This window comes from Nelusetta ayraudi, unplaced genomic scaffold (assembly GCF_046127955.1).
Source record: "Nelusetta ayraudi isolate G7.1 ecotype Tasmania unplaced genomic scaffold, CSIRO-AGI_Nayr_v1 ptg000059l, whole genome shotgun sequence".
NCBI classification, from domain to species: Eukaryota; Metazoa; Chordata; class Actinopteri; order Tetraodontiformes; family Monacanthidae; genus Nelusetta; species Nelusetta ayraudi.
In genome coordinates, this window is record NW_027466109.1 from 1,553,110 (window position 1) to 1,573,090 (window position 19,981).

At 45.3% G+C, this 19,981-nt stretch overlaps 3 protein-coding genes across 6 annotated transcripts; 1 reads left to right on the top strand and 2 right to left on the bottom strand.

Moving 5' to 3' along the window:
- Positions 1–238: 238 nt before the first annotated feature.
- On the bottom strand, positions 239–2,834 carry mmachc (metabolism of cobalamin associated C). The gene is made up of 5 exons (XM_076039223.1): positions 2,716–2,834; positions 2,070–2,267; positions 1,727–1,879; positions 1,466–1,639; positions 239–1,063 (listed from the first exon to the last, which is right to left on the bottom strand). Exons 1-5 carry the CDS (start codon positions 2,803–2,805, stop codon positions 881–883), a joined length of 798 nt encoding a protein of 265 aa, XP_075895338.1. The 5' UTR covers positions 2,806–2,834; the 3' UTR covers positions 239–880.
- A 196-nt stretch (positions 2,835–3,030) lies between these two features.
- Positions 3,031–8,250, top strand: LOC142897331 (uncharacterized). 2 transcript variants are annotated; one of them, XM_076039571.1, is made up of 12 exons: positions 3,031–3,166; positions 3,866–3,944; positions 4,244–4,283; positions 4,446–4,594; positions 4,720–4,801; positions 5,855–6,020; positions 6,165–6,238; positions 6,380–6,456; positions 6,673–6,773; positions 6,877–6,948; positions 7,046–7,185; positions 8,087–8,250. In XM_076039571.1, exons 2-12 carry the CDS (start codon positions 3,879–3,881, stop codon positions 8,248–8,250), a joined length of 1,131 nt encoding a protein of 376 aa, XP_075895686.1. In that variant the 5' UTR covers positions 3,031–3,166; positions 3,866–3,878. The 2 variants fall into 2 exon arrangements, with proteins under 2 accessions (XP_075895686.1, XP_075895687.1); XM_076039572.1 differs by lacking the exon at positions 3,031–3,166 and adding an exon at positions 3,364–3,578.
- A 1,326-nt stretch (positions 8,251–9,576) lies between these two features.
- Positions 9,577–19,903, bottom strand: LOC142897332 (uncharacterized). 3 transcript variants are annotated; one of them, XM_076039574.1, is made up of 7 exons: positions 19,528–19,899; positions 16,545–16,602; positions 16,378–16,511; positions 14,337–14,873; positions 12,577–12,734; positions 11,980–12,040; positions 9,577–9,923 (listed from the first exon to the last, which is right to left on the bottom strand). In XM_076039574.1, the coding sequence occupies exons 1-6, from the start codon at positions 19,622–19,624 to the stop codon at positions 11,996–11,998; spliced, it is 1,029 nt and encodes a 342-aa protein (XP_075895689.1). In that variant the 5' UTR covers positions 19,625–19,899; the 3' UTR covers positions 9,577–9,923; positions 11,980–11,995. The 3 variants fall into 3 exon arrangements, with proteins under 3 accessions (XP_075895689.1, XP_075895690.1, XP_075895688.1); XM_076039575.1 differs by lacking the exon at positions 9,577–9,923 and having other exon boundaries at positions 10,214–12,040; positions 14,346–14,873; positions 19,528–19,903; XM_076039573.1 differs by lacking the exon at positions 9,577–9,923 and having other exon boundaries at positions 10,214–12,040; positions 19,528–19,897.
- Between the last annotated feature and the right edge of the window lie 78 nt (positions 19,904–19,981).

Consider the following 19,981-nt stretch of genomic DNA (forward strand, 5'->3'; position numbering starts at 1 on the left):
GGAGTTGGGCTGCTGTCCGAGGTGACGCTGCAGCAGCACCGCAGGGTCAGTCACAGTTGAAAGTAGTCATGTCTGTCAGGAGGCTGCACAAGAGTGTAGGTGGCCGGGAGCTGGCATCTATAATGCATCGGGCTCAGTGTCAGGTCAACTAGAGGACTGATGGACAGCACAATAGAGCTCAAAGACGGACAAAATGGACGACACAAGTTCGACAACAGAAATTTGTGGGACACCGAAACACAATGGGTCGACACATACGAGAGCCTTTATTCCTGCATTGTCAGATGACCAGGATGTAGTGACAGAGAGGACAGAACCACGCACCGCGGTAAAACAATTAACAGCAGCATTTTAGCTCTCCATGCATTGTAGTGTTCATTTTTGCGCACGCAGAAATCAAACAAGGACTCATTTTTCCACAAACCTTTAAAGATCTTCAAAAAAAACAAACATATTTAGCCATCTGTTTACAGAGTACTGAAGGAGTGAAGTCCGCTAAACTTGTGACTTTTAGAAAATTGTGCATTTTGCATGTCAAACCTTTGACAGCAGTATAAAGAGTCATCAAAAAATATCAATAATAAGCTGCTTTCCCACTGAAATTAGAGGGTTGACGGAGGGTTTTTTTTTTAAATGCCGGTCGACCTGCTAACAATCAGCATTTGGCCCCTGGAGTGCAAAGCACAACATCGTTCTGCAAGACAACAGAAAGTGTAACAACCTTAAAACAGATTTCCCCCAAAAGCTTAATAGCAATAGACCAGCATCCCAATGTGGGTTCATCAAAAGGTTACTCAAGGCTTTTTACGAGCAGCATCGGTTTGTCTACAGGGAAAGTGGGCAAAACTCTCCCTGAGGCTTTTTTTCCATTCTGTTTCTCTCAGCCATGCCCATTAAGGTGGTGATCTGAGTCCAAGCCCTCAGCAGCCTGATCCTTCTCCTTTGCCAGAAATCCCCAAGATTCGAGTAGATCAAAGCGCCGAGCAGGAAGTGTTGCAAAGTAGTCTCTTTGTTTCAGAGAGTAGGTCTGGACAGGAGGAATGATGTCTCTGTAGCTCCAGTCCTGCGGACACAAAACAAGTTTAGTTGTCTTTAATTCAAATACAATTAACCAGCTGCCAGAAATGTATTGAATTGTCTTTGACACAAGAAATGTTTTGAACAGACAGTGAAGGTAACACATAGATATGTTCTGTTTTCTTAGGATTAAAATGTCTTGGTTTCGGCTTACTTTAAAATTACAATGCATTTATATATGTATATGAATTATGGAACAAGCAACCATTCTACTATCAGTTCATCTCACAGATCTAACAAACACCTGGAAGTCGCTCCAGGTGGCGACGAATGACACACAAGCAGACCCTCTCAGGCGGTGTGTCTCTCATCTAAAGGTCACCTGTGCAGCAGTGCCTAGCATCAAACGGTTTGGCATCCCTAGCATCTGCGCACCATGGTCCAGTACCTGCCAGTGGTAGTTGAAAGCCTCCAGCAAATGTATTCTGTCCTCTCTGGTAGGGACGCAGTCTGGAGGGAGAGGCTGAACCATCTCGGAGCCGACCGTCACGCCTCTAAACACCATCAGGGCTCTGATGGCAAACCAGCCCCCGAACCTCGGATGCACGCACACTCCAAACATCTAGTATTGGAGGAGTAGGAAGACAGAAAGAGAGTTTAAGAAACACACGCTGTATATTTGTAACATTTTAATGAATGCATGACATACTTTTTTAGTCCAGGGATGGTCTTCAACGTTCGACTGTTGATAGTAGAATGCACCACCAGACACGTGGGCAGCAGTCTGGGCCAAGAACTTTGGCTTCCTGTTGGGGAACAGCTCAAAGTCGTACCTGACATCCACATCCTGTCCTGGAAAACACTACACAGTGGGGGAAAATAGTTCCATCAACTAGGTGAAGGTGAAGTGATGCCACATGAGGCCAATCATGGTGTACTTTGCAACTTCTGGACAACCAACAGCATCAATGTGTGCGTTAGACGGAATAAACCGTTTAATAGATGCAGAAATCATCGAGCGCTGCTCTGTTGTTGGGGCACCACAGACTCACCTTTTCAACAGCAGCGGACATATGATGCCTGACGCACTGATCTATCGGATCTGTCAGGCCCTGGCAACCATTCTCCTCCATGAAGGGCAGAAAGGCTTCTTCAAACATGGAAGGGGTGCTGAGGACGACGACGGCCAGGCAGTCATCTTGGTACGGCAGGTGCAAAGTGGCAGGCAGCATGGAGTTATACCAGCCAACCTGAGGAGACGCAAAGTTTGAATGAAAAAAGGTCAATGTCAAAAAGGAGACTTTCTAAAGGACATTCCAGAAGGTTACCATGCAGCGGGCGGGGAAGTGTGTATATTTATTTATATTACAAGCGTGGGATTTTACCTCATGGGAAAAACAATTAAAACACGTGTGACAGTGGCGGTCCTGTCACTATGCCTCCAATAGATCATGTACCCTGGCTAATTGGCCGAATGGTTAAGCGCGCATGGCTATAACCCGGGAGTCTGGGGTTCGAAGCCGCCCGCGCCCTCTGCGCCTTGCCACACATGGATGTATAATACACGACGTACTTAACAGTGCTATGGTGCAACTTTCTACTGTTCTACTGTTACTGTTAGTTAACTAATAACATACGGTTGAATCGAACACACTGCTGATAGAGTCGTCCATTTGGTTTAAATTGCTGCCACGATACCTTTAATGGGTACACCTCAAATCCAAATTTTGTTAAACAACTCTCAAGAGATCCTGTTGTCCATTGCACTTCGTTTGCTGGAGCCGCCATGGTTGCGCTCACAACGCAAACCAGCGGATTATGGGATATGGAGTTCACCGAATGAATGGGCGTCAGAGTTGTATGCGGCAAAGTCGATGTCGCTTGTTCATTTTTTTTGTCATGTCGTATTAATATTGTGATATATTACATTATCAGGAAAATATGCACAGTTTTACTCTGGATTATAATAAATTTGAATATGGTGCAAAAAAAAAAAAAGAAAAAAAATCCCAACAACTTCAGAAATCTGACGGTATCGTAGCCAGCCATTTTACTACAGTACCCAGAAAGCCTCGCCTGACGTCATCACGTTGCCATCAGATGCTTCGGGATTTAAAAACTGTTGCGTTGCCGTCCTGCTGTCCCCACTGTGAGTATATTATTACCCAGCGAAAATAATAACAACAGCTCTCCCTACAAACATGTTCCGTTGTTCACGGCAACTTGACACAGTGTTTGCAGTGCTAGAGGAGTCGGCTACAGCAAAGATGCGCAGGGAAGAAGGCACCACCAAGTGTTGCTAACTAAAACTAGCTGAGCATCTGCCGTTGCGTTTGTCCGAACGGCAAATGCTCAATATTTCCATAGCTTTATACTCGAACATCTTGCGATCACACCCACATTTTAGATAAGCTGTTCGCCTTATCAGATAAGGAGCATGTTGTGGTACTTTGTCTTACCGATTTTCTATCAGAGGCAGCTTGTCACTCGCAGTGGTAATTTAATCTCCTTCAAGGTGTCGGTTTTGTTTATTACCGCAGTGAACGACCACACGAGTCCAGGTTCGGTTCCAGATTCCATTCCGATCAGGTTACTTGCCATTATCTGACCGCTGATTCTCATGTCATTTAACCGCAAAACAACACGGCTATAGTGTTTTTGGTCGAAGAAATTACACTTTCTTGTAACTGACAAAACCTAACGACCGAACCTTTTTTATTTTATTTTATTTTATTTTTCATTCATCATTCATTCATTCATTCATTCATTCATATTCATTCATTCATTCATTCATTCATTCATTCATTCATTTATTTATTTATTTATTTATTTATTTATTTATTTAAAGTTAGGTGTCGGACATGAGTTGGTGTAACCAGCTGAGCACTATCCTGTCCGGGACAGAAGGCAGCCTCGCAAAGATAAAGGTGAGTTCATTTTTCAGTGTTGCTGCTTTATATAAAGTTTCGTTGTTTCAAGTAAACATGACCATAGGTTTAAAGTCCAAAAGTGTCTCTGAAAAGAAGCGTGTTTGTATAAAACCAGCAGAGAGATGAGTTTTCTGTGTCTTGTCATTATTTACCTCATCTGTAGATGGCAGTATTGCTCCATAACATCTATAACCGGCCGATTTTCTTGATTTTTTTGTTTGTTTGTTTGTTTGTTTTTTAAATTGTTTTGTACTAGTTTTGAAAATTGTGACATGATGTTTTTGCCATGTCCTCAGGAGAGACTGAAGTTGCCTGAGAAATCTGCGGAAGGAGACGGTGGGTAAAGTGCTTGTTAGTCAAAGTATTTGAAACAAAACTGTGTGTTTATGTGACTTTCGCCCTGTGCTGATAGGGTGCCAGTGGTTTGAAGTGATTGCTGGAATTTGTTTTTCGACCTTCTTGTCATCAGCCCTCTCTTGTGATTACAATACTCTGCAGATTTGTTTGCTGTGGGGGAGAGGATCAATGAGTCACAACTAAACCATCCCACCTTCCCGGCCGCCAGACAGTCCTCCACGTCGCTCTCCCCGGGTGTTCAGTGCGCCCACCTGGCTGTGATCCAGTCTCAGCTTCAGATACAGAGCCAGGTGCGCCATTATTATTTGTTTACAAAAGCCAGGTGTGCTAGTCCCAGTATTTGGTGTCTCAGTTGTGGATACACTGTAGAGCTACTAAGCACTAAAGTTCTTTTTTTCCCTTTTTGTTTTCACAGACAATCGAGTCTCTCACGCAGAGACTCCATGATGTCGAGAAGGAGCGGCGGTCTCAGAAATGTCAAATCCAGATCCTGCAAGGTAATCAATCAGCCACTCTAGTGTTTAAACTTTTGCTGGGTCACTGCATCAACAACACATCTTCATTAATGTTTTTTTTTCTATTCTTTTTACGTCAGATTCACCACAGGCCTGACTCAATATGTGGAATAGTTTGGTTTGCTCAGATGTTTTGTTGCAATTTCCAGTTATTAGTTGATGCCATTCATTTGCAGTTCATAAAATTCAGTTCCTATATTCTTTAATACAACACTATTAAATTGTAACAGATACAGCATATAGTACATAGCTGATTTAAGCAAACAAGGCTGGGTGCTGATGCAGCCAGTAGAATGTTTTGCAGAAATTGTTTGCACAATGTGTGTGGGTGTGCAGGTAAATCTATATGTCTCAATGTGTGTGTCTCAAGAGTGTCTTACCACACTCTTTCTCCTTTGTCTGCTGTGGCTTTTGTTGCACACCGTGTGCACACTGGTTTGGCGAAGAAGCTTCAACAGATCAAACCAACCATCCGTCAATCTATTTTCTATTACCGCCGAGTGCTGAATTCAGTCCCAGCTGTCTTCGGTGGAAGGCGGGGTCACACCCCGGACAAGTCGCCAGTTGATGGCAGGGCCACATAGAAAGACAAACAACCGTACACACTCACTCCTACGGCCAATTTACAGTTCCTAGTTCCTAGTGTGCCTCATGCGCATCTTTTTGGACTGTGGGAGGAAGCTGGAGAACCCAGAAAAGGCAAACTCGGCACAAAAAAGCCCCGGCGGCTCGAACCTGAGACCCTCTTGCTGTGAGGCCACAGTGGCAAAGACTAAAATACCGTGTCGCCACGTCTTACCACATGAAAACACAATTGTACACGGGCTGCCTTGCCACTGTTTGAAGTTCAGTTGAGGATGAAGCTCTCTGTTCTGCTGCCTGAAAAACATCCAAGGGATGATATGCATCTAATTGACGAGAATTATAAATGATTTGATTTAGTTCACATGGCTGCAAATGCATCTGAATCTTGATTATTTAAATCTGGGCTTTGTTTTTTGTTTTTTTTTGTTTCCCTTTTTCCCTCTTTTACAGAGGAGGTGAACAGGCTGCGGGAGAGGGACAGAGACCGGCACGAGCTGAGTCAAGGTCCGGGAACAGAGAGACGTATGGAGAACTGGAAGCGGGAAGTTGGACGTGAACTGAGCAGTCTGCGGGGACACATCACCACAGCAATGTCGCTAGGCAACCTGGAGGAGAGGTGCGACGGGGATGGGGCTTTGGCGGGGAACTGCTGACTGAACTGGTGAAGGTCCAGCTTCACATCTCGGCCGCTTTGAGGAAACAAAAAAAAGTCTGCGTCACAGCGCCGTGCCATCTGACGGTTTTGTTTCCTTTCTCACAGTTTTGGCTCAAAGCTGTGCAGGGAGGAGCTGGAACACCTGCGGAGTGACGTCAGCCAGCTGAGGACGCTGCTAAGTGAGCCGCACGCACCTTCGCACATCGAGCCTGTTGCTTGATGCTGCACAGATGCACCCCGAAGCTCCAGCGTTTCCCCCCACGACGGCGAGGCGTGCACGGTGTTTGTTGACGTCTGCTCTTCTGCTCACCTCCTCACAGAGAGGCAAGAGGAGGACGTGTCTGTCCTGCAGGCGGAGGCCAGAGAGACCAGCAGGCACTATGAGCGCAGCTGCAAGGTACACAGAAGTCTTGTCGAGCCTGGTTGTGTGGCGCAAGTAGCTCGGAACGCTATATTAACGGCCACGTGTGCCTTGTGATTTTTATTTATCGAAAAAACAATCACAACCCAAAAAGTGTTTTTTGACATCAATATCGCAATTTTGACACCAGAAATATCCATTATCATATCTAATTGGCGTTTGCTTTGTTTAACTTGACTTTCTGGCGTCCAGACTCTGGAGGAGCTGGCGGAGAGCTACAGGACCCACTGTACTCAGCTGGCGAACACCGTGTCTCAGTATTCTCGCACACAAGAGGAGGTCCGCAGGATCAGGTACGTGTGTCCTGTCGCGTCAGTTTTGTGCGCCTTCTCGTCAGTGTGCTAGTTAATTTTTTTTGTGGGTCTTTTGTAATTAAGTTGTTTCTGTAAATGACAGAACAGTCGTATCGGAGCTGAAGGAAGACGGCAGAAAACGTCTCCTGCAGAAATGGGAGCAAACACCAGGCAGGTCCACCTCCACACGCACGCGCACACACACACACAAACATTGTAGAATTGAGCTCTTTAACAATGTTTTTTTCCACCATTTTCATTCACTCAGGGAGCTCACCACTTCCTCTGAGTGGCGGTGGTGGCGACGTCAGAGCGGAAGCGGTCGACTCTGACTCCGAAGACTTGAGCCCGACCCCGAGCCTGGACGAGATTAGCTCAGATGAGCTGTCCTGGCTGGATGACAGAGATCGTGGTGAGCGTGAACATCATCTCCTGACTGTCAAAGCGCTGCTGCTCTCGAAGCAGCCCGAGCTCTGTGGTCGTGCTGAGTCATAAGTCTGACGTGTTTTACCGTTGTGTCACTGTTTCTAACTCGTCACGTAGACAAGATTAGAGTTGGGTTGTTTTCTTTTTTTACAACCGGATCCCATGCTTACCGGCTGAGAAAGAGAGATTATTTACACAGAGCACCAGATGGGCACAGGCTGATGACAGCTAAAGCAAGATGGGACGTGTAGTTTTCCCCTTCCCGTCCCTCCCCCACACATCTGGCTCTGCCCTTGCTCTGCTGCAGTCCAGTGTTTCTGCCGAGGCGTCGGGGGAGCGCCGATCTGTGCCTGCCATGTCAGCACGACGGTCATCAAAAGGGAGAGTTCAGCTTTACGATTTGATATTCAAGCGGGCGTTTTTTTCACATTCTCTGAAATGTTTGCGGGAATCACACGGGAGAGGACGGCCGCTCTTCTGCAAACACGCTGTGCTCTTCCATTGGCAGATCAAGCAGTAAAGCTGCCATTTCCTCTCCGAGAGTCTCGGCAAAGCGAGCCGTGTTCTTGGGAAACTTGGTGTGCAGCCACATGTGTGCGCTGCTCGCCCCTGAGATTTACTGTAACACAAGGTCTGTGTTCTGGGAAGAGATTACGATCAGCGCTAACTGTTTCCCAGAGTGATTTGGGCCAATAAAGTGCTGCTAATTTGACAATTGTACACACAAACACACACACACACACACACACACGCACACACACACACACACACACACACACACTTGGTTGTTATGGAAAAGCATTTGCACGTCTTCCTGTGTAATCACACAAGGAGACAAACAGAGTAACCAACCGGTGGTTCTGCTCTCCGCTCTGTGTCTCTGCCAGCTCTTCATCAGCGGCCGCGAGCACATCTGGGCAGGCAGTCGAGACAAAGCGACTTCGCTGTTTCTGGATCCGATCTGGATGACGACGACGACGACGCCAACAGCCGCCTCCTTGATGTTTTGAACCCAGATTTTGGATCAGACCTGAGTCTTAATGATCTCTAACGCAGTAGCATTGGTGTCTTCAAATTTAAAGTGTTTTTTTTACTCTCTCAGTTTACCAGCCTGTAGTGGACTAGTTGTGCTTTATTGTCACTGTTCTAAGAACTAAAGCAGAAAGAAGAATGATGTCGCAAACTGTATGGTTTCCTGTACTGCCAGGTTAAAGTAAACAAAAGTTGCCAAAACATGGCAACGGAAACACATACTTGTATAATCAACTCCACCTACTTCGTGTTATTAATGTTAAACGTGAAACTGTGACTCATGCTATTTTTTAAAAACGCCTCAAAACAAATCGAGAAGATGCTGCAGTGGTTAACGGTCTAATCCTGACTCTCTTTTTTCATTTTCTTCTGTTATTCAAATTGATTTTCAGTCGTTGCTCTCATTACTGCTCAGACTGCCGTCCCATGTGACACACCCACTTTTTAACCACGGCACTCCGAGACAAACCACCAGAAGATCCAGACCTTTCGCTGTGGCTTTGATCACTGCATGGAACACTATTCATTAAAGCCTTGTTTCTGCTCCGGCTGGCCGTTGACATCTGCGCCAGACTAAAGACATTTCAGGAGCGTACAATCTGCTGAGAGCAGCGATAGCCGCAGAGTGCGTTTGAAATGATCTGCAGTTAACTGCCTCCACATGCACAGACGGGCAGAACGCTGGGAGCAAATGGAGGAGATGGGCAGCTGTTCAGAAAAAAAAGCCCCAAATTCTCATGAGAGTTCTTCTTGCAGAAAACGGGTTTTTAATGACGGCAGATCGTCGGGCACCGTGAGAGCAAAGCAGCTTTTTGTATTCAGCCCGAGTCCTCAAGGTTTCCACTGGATAAACCTGCTGGGAAGGTTTTCATTCTCCAGAATGGAAGAAACCCTCTCATTTGGTCTATTCTGAGTCTAAATAAGCCGTCATGATAAATCATGGCTGCTGTTGTCTTTGGCCTGTTCAATCACCAGAGTTTTGGTTCAGGCAGAAAACTTAAAGGATCTTAACACAAAACTCAGCTGAATAGACAATAGGGGGAGAAAAATAATCTTTGTATTCACAGAACAAGTGCCATTATGCCATCCAGGGCAAAAAGGGCGTGTTGCCCTCCAGCTTCTTGTTGACTGGATTAGCCAGCCACGCATTCATGTTTGTGCACGGCTGCACAGGAACTGTTTAGCGTAAAAGTAATTGTCTTTACTTTAATATAGTCCATTATTACTTTGCTATACGTCTATGCCCACTATTAAAAAACAAACAGTGTTATGTTGAATTATCCATGAAATATACATAAGGGATCTTATAATAATAATTTACAAAACACTTTGAGACGCCTTTGGATGTGATTTGGCACTTTAATAAAAGTTGGCTGATTGATTTAATATATTTTGACATTTGGACACTGTACACTTTGGTTGTAAATTTACTCTTCCGACCTTTCCAGTGATGCACTGACAGCACTCTCTTTTTTTCTTCATTGTGTCAATATGCCACACCCGAAAGTTATCTATGCATTTGGGAATTATTTTTGAAACTTAGGCCGCATTGATGGCAAGTTAGGCATCAGCTGCAGCCTTTCAGCGTGGCACTGTAATGGCTTTTTAATGGGTTGTTGGGCATGGCTTAATGCACTCTTGGATCCAGCAGCAGTCTGATGAGGGATGAGGTTTAGGTTCCTGGCAGTGTGGCTAAGGTTACAGAAGAAGTGGAAGAGAAAAACAAAAAAATCAATGAGCGTTATCGGGGTATTGCCAAAGCTCAGAAGTCCTTCGGCGCTGCCAAGTCATGTGACATGACTCACGCTGTGCCTTGGTTTGGCATCCAAACGCCCCCGCTGCATAGCGCCGGGCAGGCTGACAGGCATCTCAGGGGGTTTAGGTGGGTGGGTGGGTGTGGGTTCGGATGTCCAATTCGACCACAGACTCATTTCAAGTCTCGATTTTTCTAATGACAGACCCCACAGAGGATGGCACAGAGCTGAAGGTTTGTATTTTTATTCCAATCCGTCTCGAACACAATCTCTTTGTACAGCTGGTATTTTTGTAAAGAGAAATCCAGTGAACGGCCGCCTTTATTTTCTCATTGTGGCCACATCATGACTCATGAATCACAGCCTTCTTCCTCTTATTTTTTTGCTCATTTGTGCTTGATTCATTCATTGTAAAGAAAATGCTTTCTGCGCTGTCCGCACCAATAAAAGCCTGCTGAAAGAAAGCACATTCACTTTTTTTCTGTGTGTACGTTTGCTTCTTTCACAGTGCTGGTCTTGTCTTAGGGCAGCCTGCAAATCACAGATATCAAACGTGGAGAAAACTGAACGGGCTTTAAGATATCTTTAATAAAATTAAAAAAAAGTCCAGTAATTAGCATTGATTGAGCTTCAATATAGTTGTAGTTTTCTTAAGAAAAAACAGATGCATTGGGTGTCAAAACTGAATGAACTGATGAGGTACGACAGGAGGAAAAGGCCAGCCTGGTACCCAACATAGGGGCTCGACTAACCCCGACTACCTTCACTGAGACAATTTTGTGTTTTGTAATATCTATTATCTGACAGAAAAATTAAATTATGCAAAACGCAGCCGTCCGCTCTCAAGGGAATTTTCACTTTCACAAGCATTCTGCTCCATATACGAACAACATTACAAAACGGAAGGCTCCGTCTTGTTGGAACCTGCACACGTTCTGCAGTGACTCGCGTCACAAAGATCAAGAGTTTTCAGCCACTTCGTCTGCACGATGTAATCATCAGTAGTATTTACAATAGACAGGACAAAGCTAACACTGTGCGAGACCGCCGTCGACAGTCTCTCCTGGCCTTTCGCTGAATGATCGAGTTGGAACGACGATAAGCATTATACACCAGGCTGGGTCTTCAAACTCAGGCAAGTCGCTGCAGCTGCCTGGACCCCGGGGGCGTGTGACTTAGACAAAAGACACGCCTGGTAAAATCTGCATTGATCGACGCAGCAAGATAAGGGGGAGTTGCTGCTGTACTGTGTAAGGCCTCAGACTGTAGACCCACCGGGGGAGAAATACAACAACACACAATGCAATGGATTTTTAAACAAAGGGGCAAAAAAGTTGCAGGCAGACTGACAAAAACTGAAAAAATCCGATTGAACCCACCGCACACACAAACACATAAATCAATGCCTGCACACACTGCTTCCTCATATATATGTAAAAAACAAAATATTTCTCAATTTTCTTTTTCTTTTACCTGCAAGGAAGTAAAGTGCAAACTCTTTAACACGATAAGAAGGCCATTTGTTCTGTCGCTAATGGAATAATTACATTGTCACCCAGACCCCCCTTTTTTTTATTATCATCAGCTATTCTGTGTTTTTGTTGTGGGGAAAAAGAGACCGACGTCTCCTCGTAAGAGTCCAGTTGAATCCGAGTCCAGGTGGGAATCATCCACGCAGACAATTCAGGCAAACTAAAGACAATAAATTAAAGGACTCCCAATGCTCCGAAAGATCAACAGGAAAATTTCAAGCTTGCAGTCTCTCATCACAGATCGGATCGGAGCAGCCATAATGAGCCCCACATTGCTGATCTCTTTATTTGTGGTCCGTCACAGGTTCAGCCGCGTCCTTCCATGGGAGCAGTTTGGAAATTTGCAGTTTGCTACTTCCCTGAAATCCATCTGTTTGGTACTAATTCAGGTAGAGGCTTGGTTTTCACGGCCGCCGGAGCGGCCGCGCGATTTCACCGGGAGCAGTTTGGTGCCAAAAATACCTCAATCCCACCTCCTTCAGTAGCTGTACATTGACAAAGGTGTGTCCTCCATCATGTCGTCCTAGAACACAATCACAAGAGCGAGTCACAACACAAAAAAGCCTATGTTAATGAGTTCATTATCTGAGTTATCAACTGCTCTGGTAAACCTCAATATTTAGTTTCCGTGTCATTTGGAAAAATCTTTTGAGATAATTGATAAAGCAGTCGTGTTGTGTCTTCCTTTTTGGCTTCAAGGCCGACTCGCTAAATTTTGTGTCACGTTACCACTGTTTCCTTTGCGCACATAAGAACATGATTTCCGCCAGGCGGGGAAATCACCGCCACGGTTGTTTACTTGTGGAAAATTCAAGCGAAGCAATTTCAAAACAAGTGCTACTGAAGGGTTTTGAAAACCAACCAGGTCTTATGTTGTCCCCGTTTCCAACTGTGACGGCGCCATCAAAAGGCAGAACACTGAGCAGATTGTCTTTATACCGAGTCCCATCTATTTTAGAGACTGGGCTTGGTTGTGCACTACTTAGCATCCTGAACTGTGCAGACAAAACCAATAATAATTTAAAAAAAGAGTTGTAGAAAGAGTTGAGCTGCTCTCACCATGGGCAGGTCCTGCAGTCTGCGAAACTCAGGTTGATTGCCCCTCTTGCGCAGTTTGAGGAAAAGGAGGAGAATGATGATGACAGCTGCGATGATGAAGGCCGACACCAGGGCGGCCAGCAGGGGGTCTAATGTCGGGGAATCGGGCATCTTCTTGGCTGGAACACAAACACAGGAAGGCCTTTTGTCTCACTTTAAACACAAGGCAGCTCAAATAAACAGACCTTCACTCAAAAATGTGTTTTTATTGCCCCATTTCCATCCTGTCTTACTAGGACTTAAAAAATGTGGCGTGAATTACTGATTATATTTTGGAGAACAATAACAAGAACAATAGCTGTCTAGCCTGCAAATGTTTCTACAGCAAAAGAGCAAATATCAGTAAAACCACTGTGAGCAGTGAAGATATGGCCGCATACTAAGAACAATGTGGACGTTTCTGTATGTTTTTCAGTTGGACATTTAGAGCCAGTTGGTGTGTGTTACAAGCTGTTATGATATCATGTCAGCTGATGTGCTGGCTGTCCATTTTTGGGGCCAAAGAGACTCTTTTATCCAGTCGAATGGAGCCAAGACAAGGTTAAGACTAGTCCATGTTCCCTGACTCGTGCATGTTGATCATTAAGAAGACAATATTGTGCTAAAGGTGGAGCTTTGCGGGATGCGATTCCTAACAGATTTCTCACTGATGACTTTTTCATTTGGGAGAAGTCATGAAGAATTGAGTGTTGGGCACTGGAGTATTTTTCTCCGAGAGTGTCAACTTTTGCTTCAGCCTCACCTGGTGCAAACAGAAGAAATACAGCTTCTTCAGGGGTTATTTACAGTCGTTACCAGAGCTAAATATAGAGCCAGCAGCAGCAGCAGCATGTCGAGTGCTGATTGTATACAGAAATGTCAAACAAGGGAGGCAACATGTACATGATCCCTGTGCTGTGCAAGAGGCTTCATTTGTATAAAGATCTATGACGTTTTTATAACGTGTGCAAAAGAAAAGAAAAAAAAAAGTCTTGTATATTTTAGTTTCACAATGTTCGTCATCCTCGCTCTTGAGAATTCTGCTAAGTCTCTGTGTTTGGAATTTTTCCTTCGCTGGAGGAATTTGTGCGTCTTGTGTTGCATGTCTGTATATGGAAGTTGCTACGGGAGGCTGTTTTGCGAAGGCGGCCTCTCCGAAAGTGAGAGCTGCGGCGCATCGAAAGGCCCTCCCTCTTCTTCCTGCGGCTAATGGAAAGAGGCGAGCTGCCAATAAAGCACGGGCCAATAACACCGCGGTTAGCAGCCGAAGGAAACTTCATATGTTAATAACTATATTCAAGCAGGAAGGGTTGACCAGAGGAGGGAGTCCTGCGATCCCCGCAAAAAAAGTCCTTTGGCTGCGGTTAAGTGGAGATGTATAAACTATGGGTGCATAAATCACGGAGGGCAGAGTGACAGAGTGCGAGACGGTCAGAGAAAGAAAGCAAATCAATCTTGAGTCGCCGAGTCCCGTGGCTGCTTTTTCCAAAACAGAGGCCTGATTGTGATTCGCGGCGGCGGCGCAGCTTCAGGCAGACGTTGGAGCGTGTATGTGTGCGTGCGTGTGTGCGTGTGTTTATGCTGGGCTGCCTTGTGCGAGAAACAAAGAACAGCGACGCTTTTGTCGCTAAGCTGACACACTTGCAGCTCTGTCCGTACTCGTGCACTGACTCAACTAAACAAAAGAAAAAGTACTTGAAAAAAAAACAGGATGAGCGATAAAAGATAAACTGAAGACTTACCGTCCTCACCGTTGACGTTGAGCTGGGAGGGGCTGGCTGCGTGACCTTTGCCCTGAGTGGTGGTGCTGCTGGGCCGGGCGGTGGTCTGACCCTGATGGGGTCCCATCGTCTGCGAGGTGCTATGTAAAGGTGTTGGTGATGCGGATTTCGTGGCTGAGATCTGAGTGGTGGAGCTCTTGGTGGTGGTGATAGTTGTGCTAGTGGTGGCAGCGGGCGAGGAGGCGGGGGGAACAGTGGTGCTAGCATTGGTGGCAGCGGCAGTGGTGGGTTCCATCTTCGGTGGCTCTGGTGACGTCACCTCGGTGGACAAGTTCGCTTTCATGTGATTGCCGGAGTCGGTGGATGCGTTCGCGGACGGCGCGGCGGTCACCGCGACGTTCAGCCGGTCGCTGTGGTCTGGCTGATTGACGGTGCTGGAGCTGTTGAGGGGGACGCCAGTGGTCGAGGTGTTGCTCGCGGCCGGAGGACTTGGAGGCGACGGCTGCGTCACGTTGGGTTCCGGAGTGGCCGTCACTGAGGTATTGACAATGTTGGAACCTGCAGGTAGGAGTGGGCAACATCAGCACCAAAGCATTGGAATTTAAAACACACCGGGAACATCAGACTGTCATTGTATTAAGAACCAAGAGGAGCAAGAGGCTAAAAAACTATAAATATATTCTGGCTAAACTATGTGAAATTTTTTAGTTTTATTTGAATGGGTTTTAAAAATGTTCCTTTAACACAGTGTTTTTCAACCACTGTGCCGTGGCACACAGGTGTATATACCATGAGATAATGACCGATTTCAATGTCCAATTTCACTTAATTGGGCATTGAAAATGGATGGATGGATGGTCTAAAATAATAACAATCCATTGTGAAGTGGCTGTGCTTTAAAAGGAATGTGAGCCTATTTTCCTCCCAGGTTATCAGCTTTGTGCATCTAAACAAGCCACGGTTTCACACTGAGTGAGTCTAAATTAATTACTATAGAAAGTGACTATATTGTCACTATTAGGCAAAAAAGTGTAATTTTCTAATATCTTGGGTTGGTGGTTTGCCATGGGATTTTTCCAATGTAAAAAATGTGCCGTGGCTCAAAAAAGGTTGAAAAACACTGCTTTAAGGTATATCTCAATGCACCAAAAAGTTGCATCATACAACACCTATTTATATTATCTATCTAGTCTTATTTCCAATCAGAAAAGTGGAGTATCATCAAAACTTGCATGGATGTTGGATCACTTTCAACTGCAGTTTTAAAAAAAAATCCTAAGCATTAATAAGTGTTGTTGTACTTAAAATCCTTTCCACACACCTACGAGAAACCACAGGAAGTGCAAGCCACTATCTGGCATTAGACACTTTGACGCACAAAAAAAGTTGTGTGTGCGCGTGTGTGTGCGCGCGTGTGGAGAATATTTCACTTCTAGCTTTCTCATCCCCTTGTGAGAAGCCACACAGTATAAATCACTTCCCTCCTCTTCAACTGCCTGATTCCTGCCTAGCAAAACGCTTCTCTGTGCATTGTTGGGGGGGGGGGGGGGGGAGTTTGTGGAGTATTAGAGTTGCAATTCCTCTTATTTTGTTTGTGGAGTGTAAACTAGACTTTGTTTGTGTCATAACTTTGATCCTACCACCTCTTCTCTGACCCACTTGTGGAGTGGAAAAACAGAGATAAGGACTTTAAATATAGATAGCTCTTGAACTCGGGGCCCGCCAGCTGCTGGTCAGGTCGTCTCTATTCTTCACAATAGTTGCTTCTTAGTTTTATTTCAGTATTATTTTGTGTGGAAATAATGGGAGCAATTGAACAAATACAAGCTTTCATGTAAACAAAAAAAAGTTGATGAAAAAAATTATTATTGGTACATTTTCTGCATTTCACTGCATCTTGCGTTTTATTTAGAAATATAACAGAAAAAAAAGTTAAATACGCGCCAAAAAAAACCTCTTCCACATTCTTAAACATAATTGTTTCTGATGCATGTCAAATCCCCCGCTTTGCTGTCGACTTGACGGAAACATTCGCCGCAAAATCAGGTGCAAGGTGCGTTACCGCTGTCTTCCTCTAGTGTTGCCTTCACGGTGCCGTTCTTCTCCTCCACCATTGTGGTATTACTCAAACTGTTGGTGTCGCCCGGATTCGGGCCCGTATCCGAGTCATTCAGGTGCTGCGAGGTAACAACGTGACTGTCGTAGCCCACAGTGGAGGCTGGGCGCGACTTGGCGGATGAGCCATCACTTCCTTCCGGGGTTGGGGTGACGACGGGTTCTCCTGTGACTGCCGAGGAAGAGAGAGGGAGAGTGAGAGAGGACAGCGCAGTCAAATTAGTCCGCCGCCGGAGACATTAGGAGCTTGTGTGTTGTTGTTCTGAGAAAGCTCCAGGCAACGGGCTGTTACTTCGAAATGAGCAAACGCGATCGGCGTATTACATTATCCGGCCTGCCAAGGTCACCGTTCCTGTTCTTCAGCGGTGGCAAAAGTACACAGGTTTTGTACTGATGTAAAAGTACAGATACTTGTGTAAAACAAGAAAAAAGAAAAAAAAACTCCAGTAAAAGTAAAAGTAAGAGAGCACAGGTTCTGAAATGTACTCAAGTAAAAAGCCATCAATGAAACAATATTAATTTCGCAAATATGAAAAAGTTCTGACAGAATAATCTGGACTGAACTGACCAGAGGTCTTACGTGAAGATCTGGATAAGTTTTAACTGCTTTGCTACATAGTTTATTTTCTTTTTCAACTGTAGCACAACCAAATTGTGTTCACTAATAGTTGTGCAGTGACCAGCGAACCATTATTATATTTTTAATACCCACAACCAATGTTATTATCTACATACTGTAATAATAAGGGAATTACTTTTAACAGAATTCGTACCTTTGAAACTTTTTAAACACAAAAGTAACGTTTTTCTTTTTCCAATGTAAGAAGTACAAAGTACAGATATTTGTGTACACATGTAGAGAGAACATGTAAAAAGTCATCAGAAAAAGAAATCTGTAAAGTACAAATACCTGAAGAATCTACTTAAGTGCAGTCACAAAGTATTTGTACTTCATTACTTCCCACCTCTGCTGCTCTTTATTCCTGTAGCATTTCAGTGGAGACTCACCCACGCTCCTTCCACACTCCTTGCGTCAATCAGATTGTAAGAAATTGTAATTTGTTCTGAGAAGCAGGGAATTTGGAATCCCTGCCAGTGAAACAAGGCGTGTGGCAGGCTCGGGCTTCCACTTGATTCTTGGATGAAATAATAAACTCAGGGCCTTTTTTTAGACTCCTTGTTCCTACCTGCTGCCCCTGTGACAAAGACCAGAACACCAGCACAGCGTAATGTCATTAGCGCTCGCTAACACGCAGCCCCGATGCCTTTCATTAGTTCCACAATCACTCACGCAGCTCATCAGCGCGCACACACGCGCACGCACGCACGAATGCAAAAAAAAAAAAAAAAAACACAAACCCGTTTAACCTCCAAATGATACAAAAACAGAAGGGCTCATAAATAGACACAAGCGCTTGGCTGCATAATAGCAGCCTTGTCCCCACTTCAGCTGTGCTTAAGTTGCATAGGTCAAATGCTGGAGCAGTATGTCTTTCTTTGTGCGTGCGTGCATGTGTGCGTGCGTGTGCATGTGCAGGCTGGATTCATGAAGAGAACCACTGTTTCTGTTGCCCACTCCTCACTCCAGGTATTGCTCACAATCTCTCATGCTGAACACGGTGGTGTGTACCTGGACAAGTAGCTCTTGCTCACTTCTTGACCCTGCCAGCGAGGGGAGCCGCCAACTATTTCCCTGCGAGCAGATGTCGACTAGCTCTCCACTCGACTCAAGAAGTTTTTTTTTCCTTTTCTACTTTTCTCTTTAAAGAAAAAAACTGCTGCGCGGAGCTCAGCGAGCGCAGCCTTCACGGGATACGACTGTGATAGTGTTATTATGAGTCAATTCTAGATTCGCAGGCTGTCCTTGGCCTGCTCACACGGCCCTCGAGCAGATACGTGTAACCCTGAACCTCTGCTAAAAATGCAAATTCTTTTTATGGCTCAGTGCATCTACAGTTCCAACGTTTGCCAGGGGACTCCAAGAAAACAAAAACTAGATTCATCAGGCAGCGATGAATCGTTTTTGGCTGAAGCTGCAAACAAAACACTTTTCTGTACCGAGTTCCACAAATAACACAAAACACTAATTTCCCTCAGAGACATTCCACCAGGCAATGAAAACATATGGAGCTAAAAAGACCTAAAAGACAAAGGCCTCAAATTATGATGCAAGAAGACAGGATGTGGTCTGGTTGACGGAGGAAAGAGGCGGGAAAAAAACATCAGATTTGACTTATAGATGTAATAAAAACGCATTTAAATGTTTTATCCTTTATTTATGCACATAAGTGAAAGCTCTACTGCTACTGTCTGTAAGGCAGGTCCAAAGGTGAGCCAATTAGCATGAACCTAGTAAAAATGACAGTGTCCTGCTGCTGCTGCTGCTGTTGCTGCCGCTGCTGAGCGCAATCAGAGGTGTCATTCGTCACTGTGTACTTTCTAGCTCATTTCCAGCCAATAAATGTCCTCCCACAGGGGACATGCTGCTCCGTTTCGACTTTTCTTTGAATTTTTCTGCATGAGATGGAGACCACGGGACAGCTCCTGGCCGGCCACGGTAGCTTCCCGAAATGCCAACAGACTTATTTTATGTGCACCGAGTCACGAACTCGTGGGGGGGGGGTAGTGCGCAGCAGGTAGGCAACAAAAAGGGGAAGGTGGGCAGGAGTGACAGGCAGGGTGTGAGAGATGTTGCCGCAAAAAAGAGGGCTTTGAGAGGTGAGACACCACCGGTGGCTTTGTGATGTCGGAGTGAACTTGTGAGTCGCCAAGTGAATACATGGTGAATAATAATAGAGTGATTTAACAAAACAAGTGGAAGCCGTCAGAATCCCACGCAGGGCGAGAGTAAGACTGTGAGAGAGGTTTCTTCACCGCTCATCTCAAACAGGAAGTGAGATGTTGACACAGCCTCGTTCAAGTCAGGACTTTATATCATGCTGTTAAAACAGAATCATGACACTTCATAAAAACACACACACACTTTGATTGAACTGGCTACGGTAGATTTGGAATAGGCCCCGCGTGGCTTGAAAAGAAGGAAATAAAGAAATATGTGACTACATAACTTAAAAGGGGGGGGGGATAATCTTCCTACCGTGGTCGGCTGAGCCAAAGTTAATGATGAGCAGGGCGCAGAGGGCAGCAAACACTTTGGCCTCCATCATCTTCTTCATCTTCATCTTCATCTTCATCTGTCTTCAGCAGTCCTGGACTAAATGTGAACCAGAAGCGAGAGAAACGCCTTGGGTTTCGTTTCTCAAGACCCAGACAGTCCCAGTCCCAACCTCACACACAGCTGAACCAAACTGTAGTCCCCACTGCAGAGCAGGCACACACACACACAGGAGCAACAGCAGCAGTAGCAGCTCTGACTGAGTGTGTGAGTGTGTGTGTGCGTGGCTGGCCGGTAGAGAGTGGAGGAGTGTGTGTGCGTGTGTGCGCCTCCCTCCCTCTCTGTCTCTCACCCTGCCACGTGTTTCAGGACAGTCAGAGCGCGCAGCCGGTGCCGTGCCTGCCGTGCCGCCCCGTGACGTTTTCTCCTCCGCTGC

Excerpts from the sequence above, each read along its gene's own strand:
- mmachc (XM_076039223.1), bottom strand. The coding sequence starts at position 2,805 with ATGGCGGCTCCAGCAAACGAAGTGCAATGGACAACAGGATCTCTTGAG. Across the intron at positions 2,268-2,715 it reads TTGAGGTGTACCCATTAAAG|GTTGGCTGGTATAACTCCAT; the intron begins GTATCGTGGCAG and ends GCGTCTCCTCAG. Across the intron at positions 1,064-1,465 it reads CTTTCAACTACCACTGGCAG|GACTGGAGCTACAGAGACAT; the intron begins GTACTGGACCAT and ends TTGTGTCCGCAG.
- LOC142897331 (XM_076039571.1), top strand. The coding sequence starts at position 3,879 with ATGAGTTGGTGTAACCAGCTGAGCACTATCCTGTCCGGGACAGAAGGC. Across the intron at positions 4,595-4,719 it reads AGCTTCAGATACAGAGCCAG|ACAATCGAGTCTCTCACGCA; the intron begins GTGCGCCATTAT and ends TTGTTTTCACAG. Across the intron at positions 6,774-6,876 it reads GAGGAGGTCCGCAGGATCAG|AACAGTCGTATCGGAGCTGA; the intron begins GTACGTGTGTCC and ends TGTAAATGACAG.
- LOC142897332 (XM_076039574.1), bottom strand. The coding sequence starts at position 19,624 with ATGAAGATGAAGATGAAGATGAAGAAGATGATGGAGGCCAAAGTGTTT. Across the intron at positions 14,874-16,377 it reads AACACTAGAGGAAGACAGCG|GTTCCAACATTGTCAATACC; the intron begins GTAACGCACCTT and ends TCCTACCTGCAG. Across the intron at positions 12,041-12,576 it reads GACTGCAGGACCTGCCCATG|GACGACATGATGGAGGACAC; the intron begins GTGAGAGCAGCT and ends ATTGTGTTCTAG.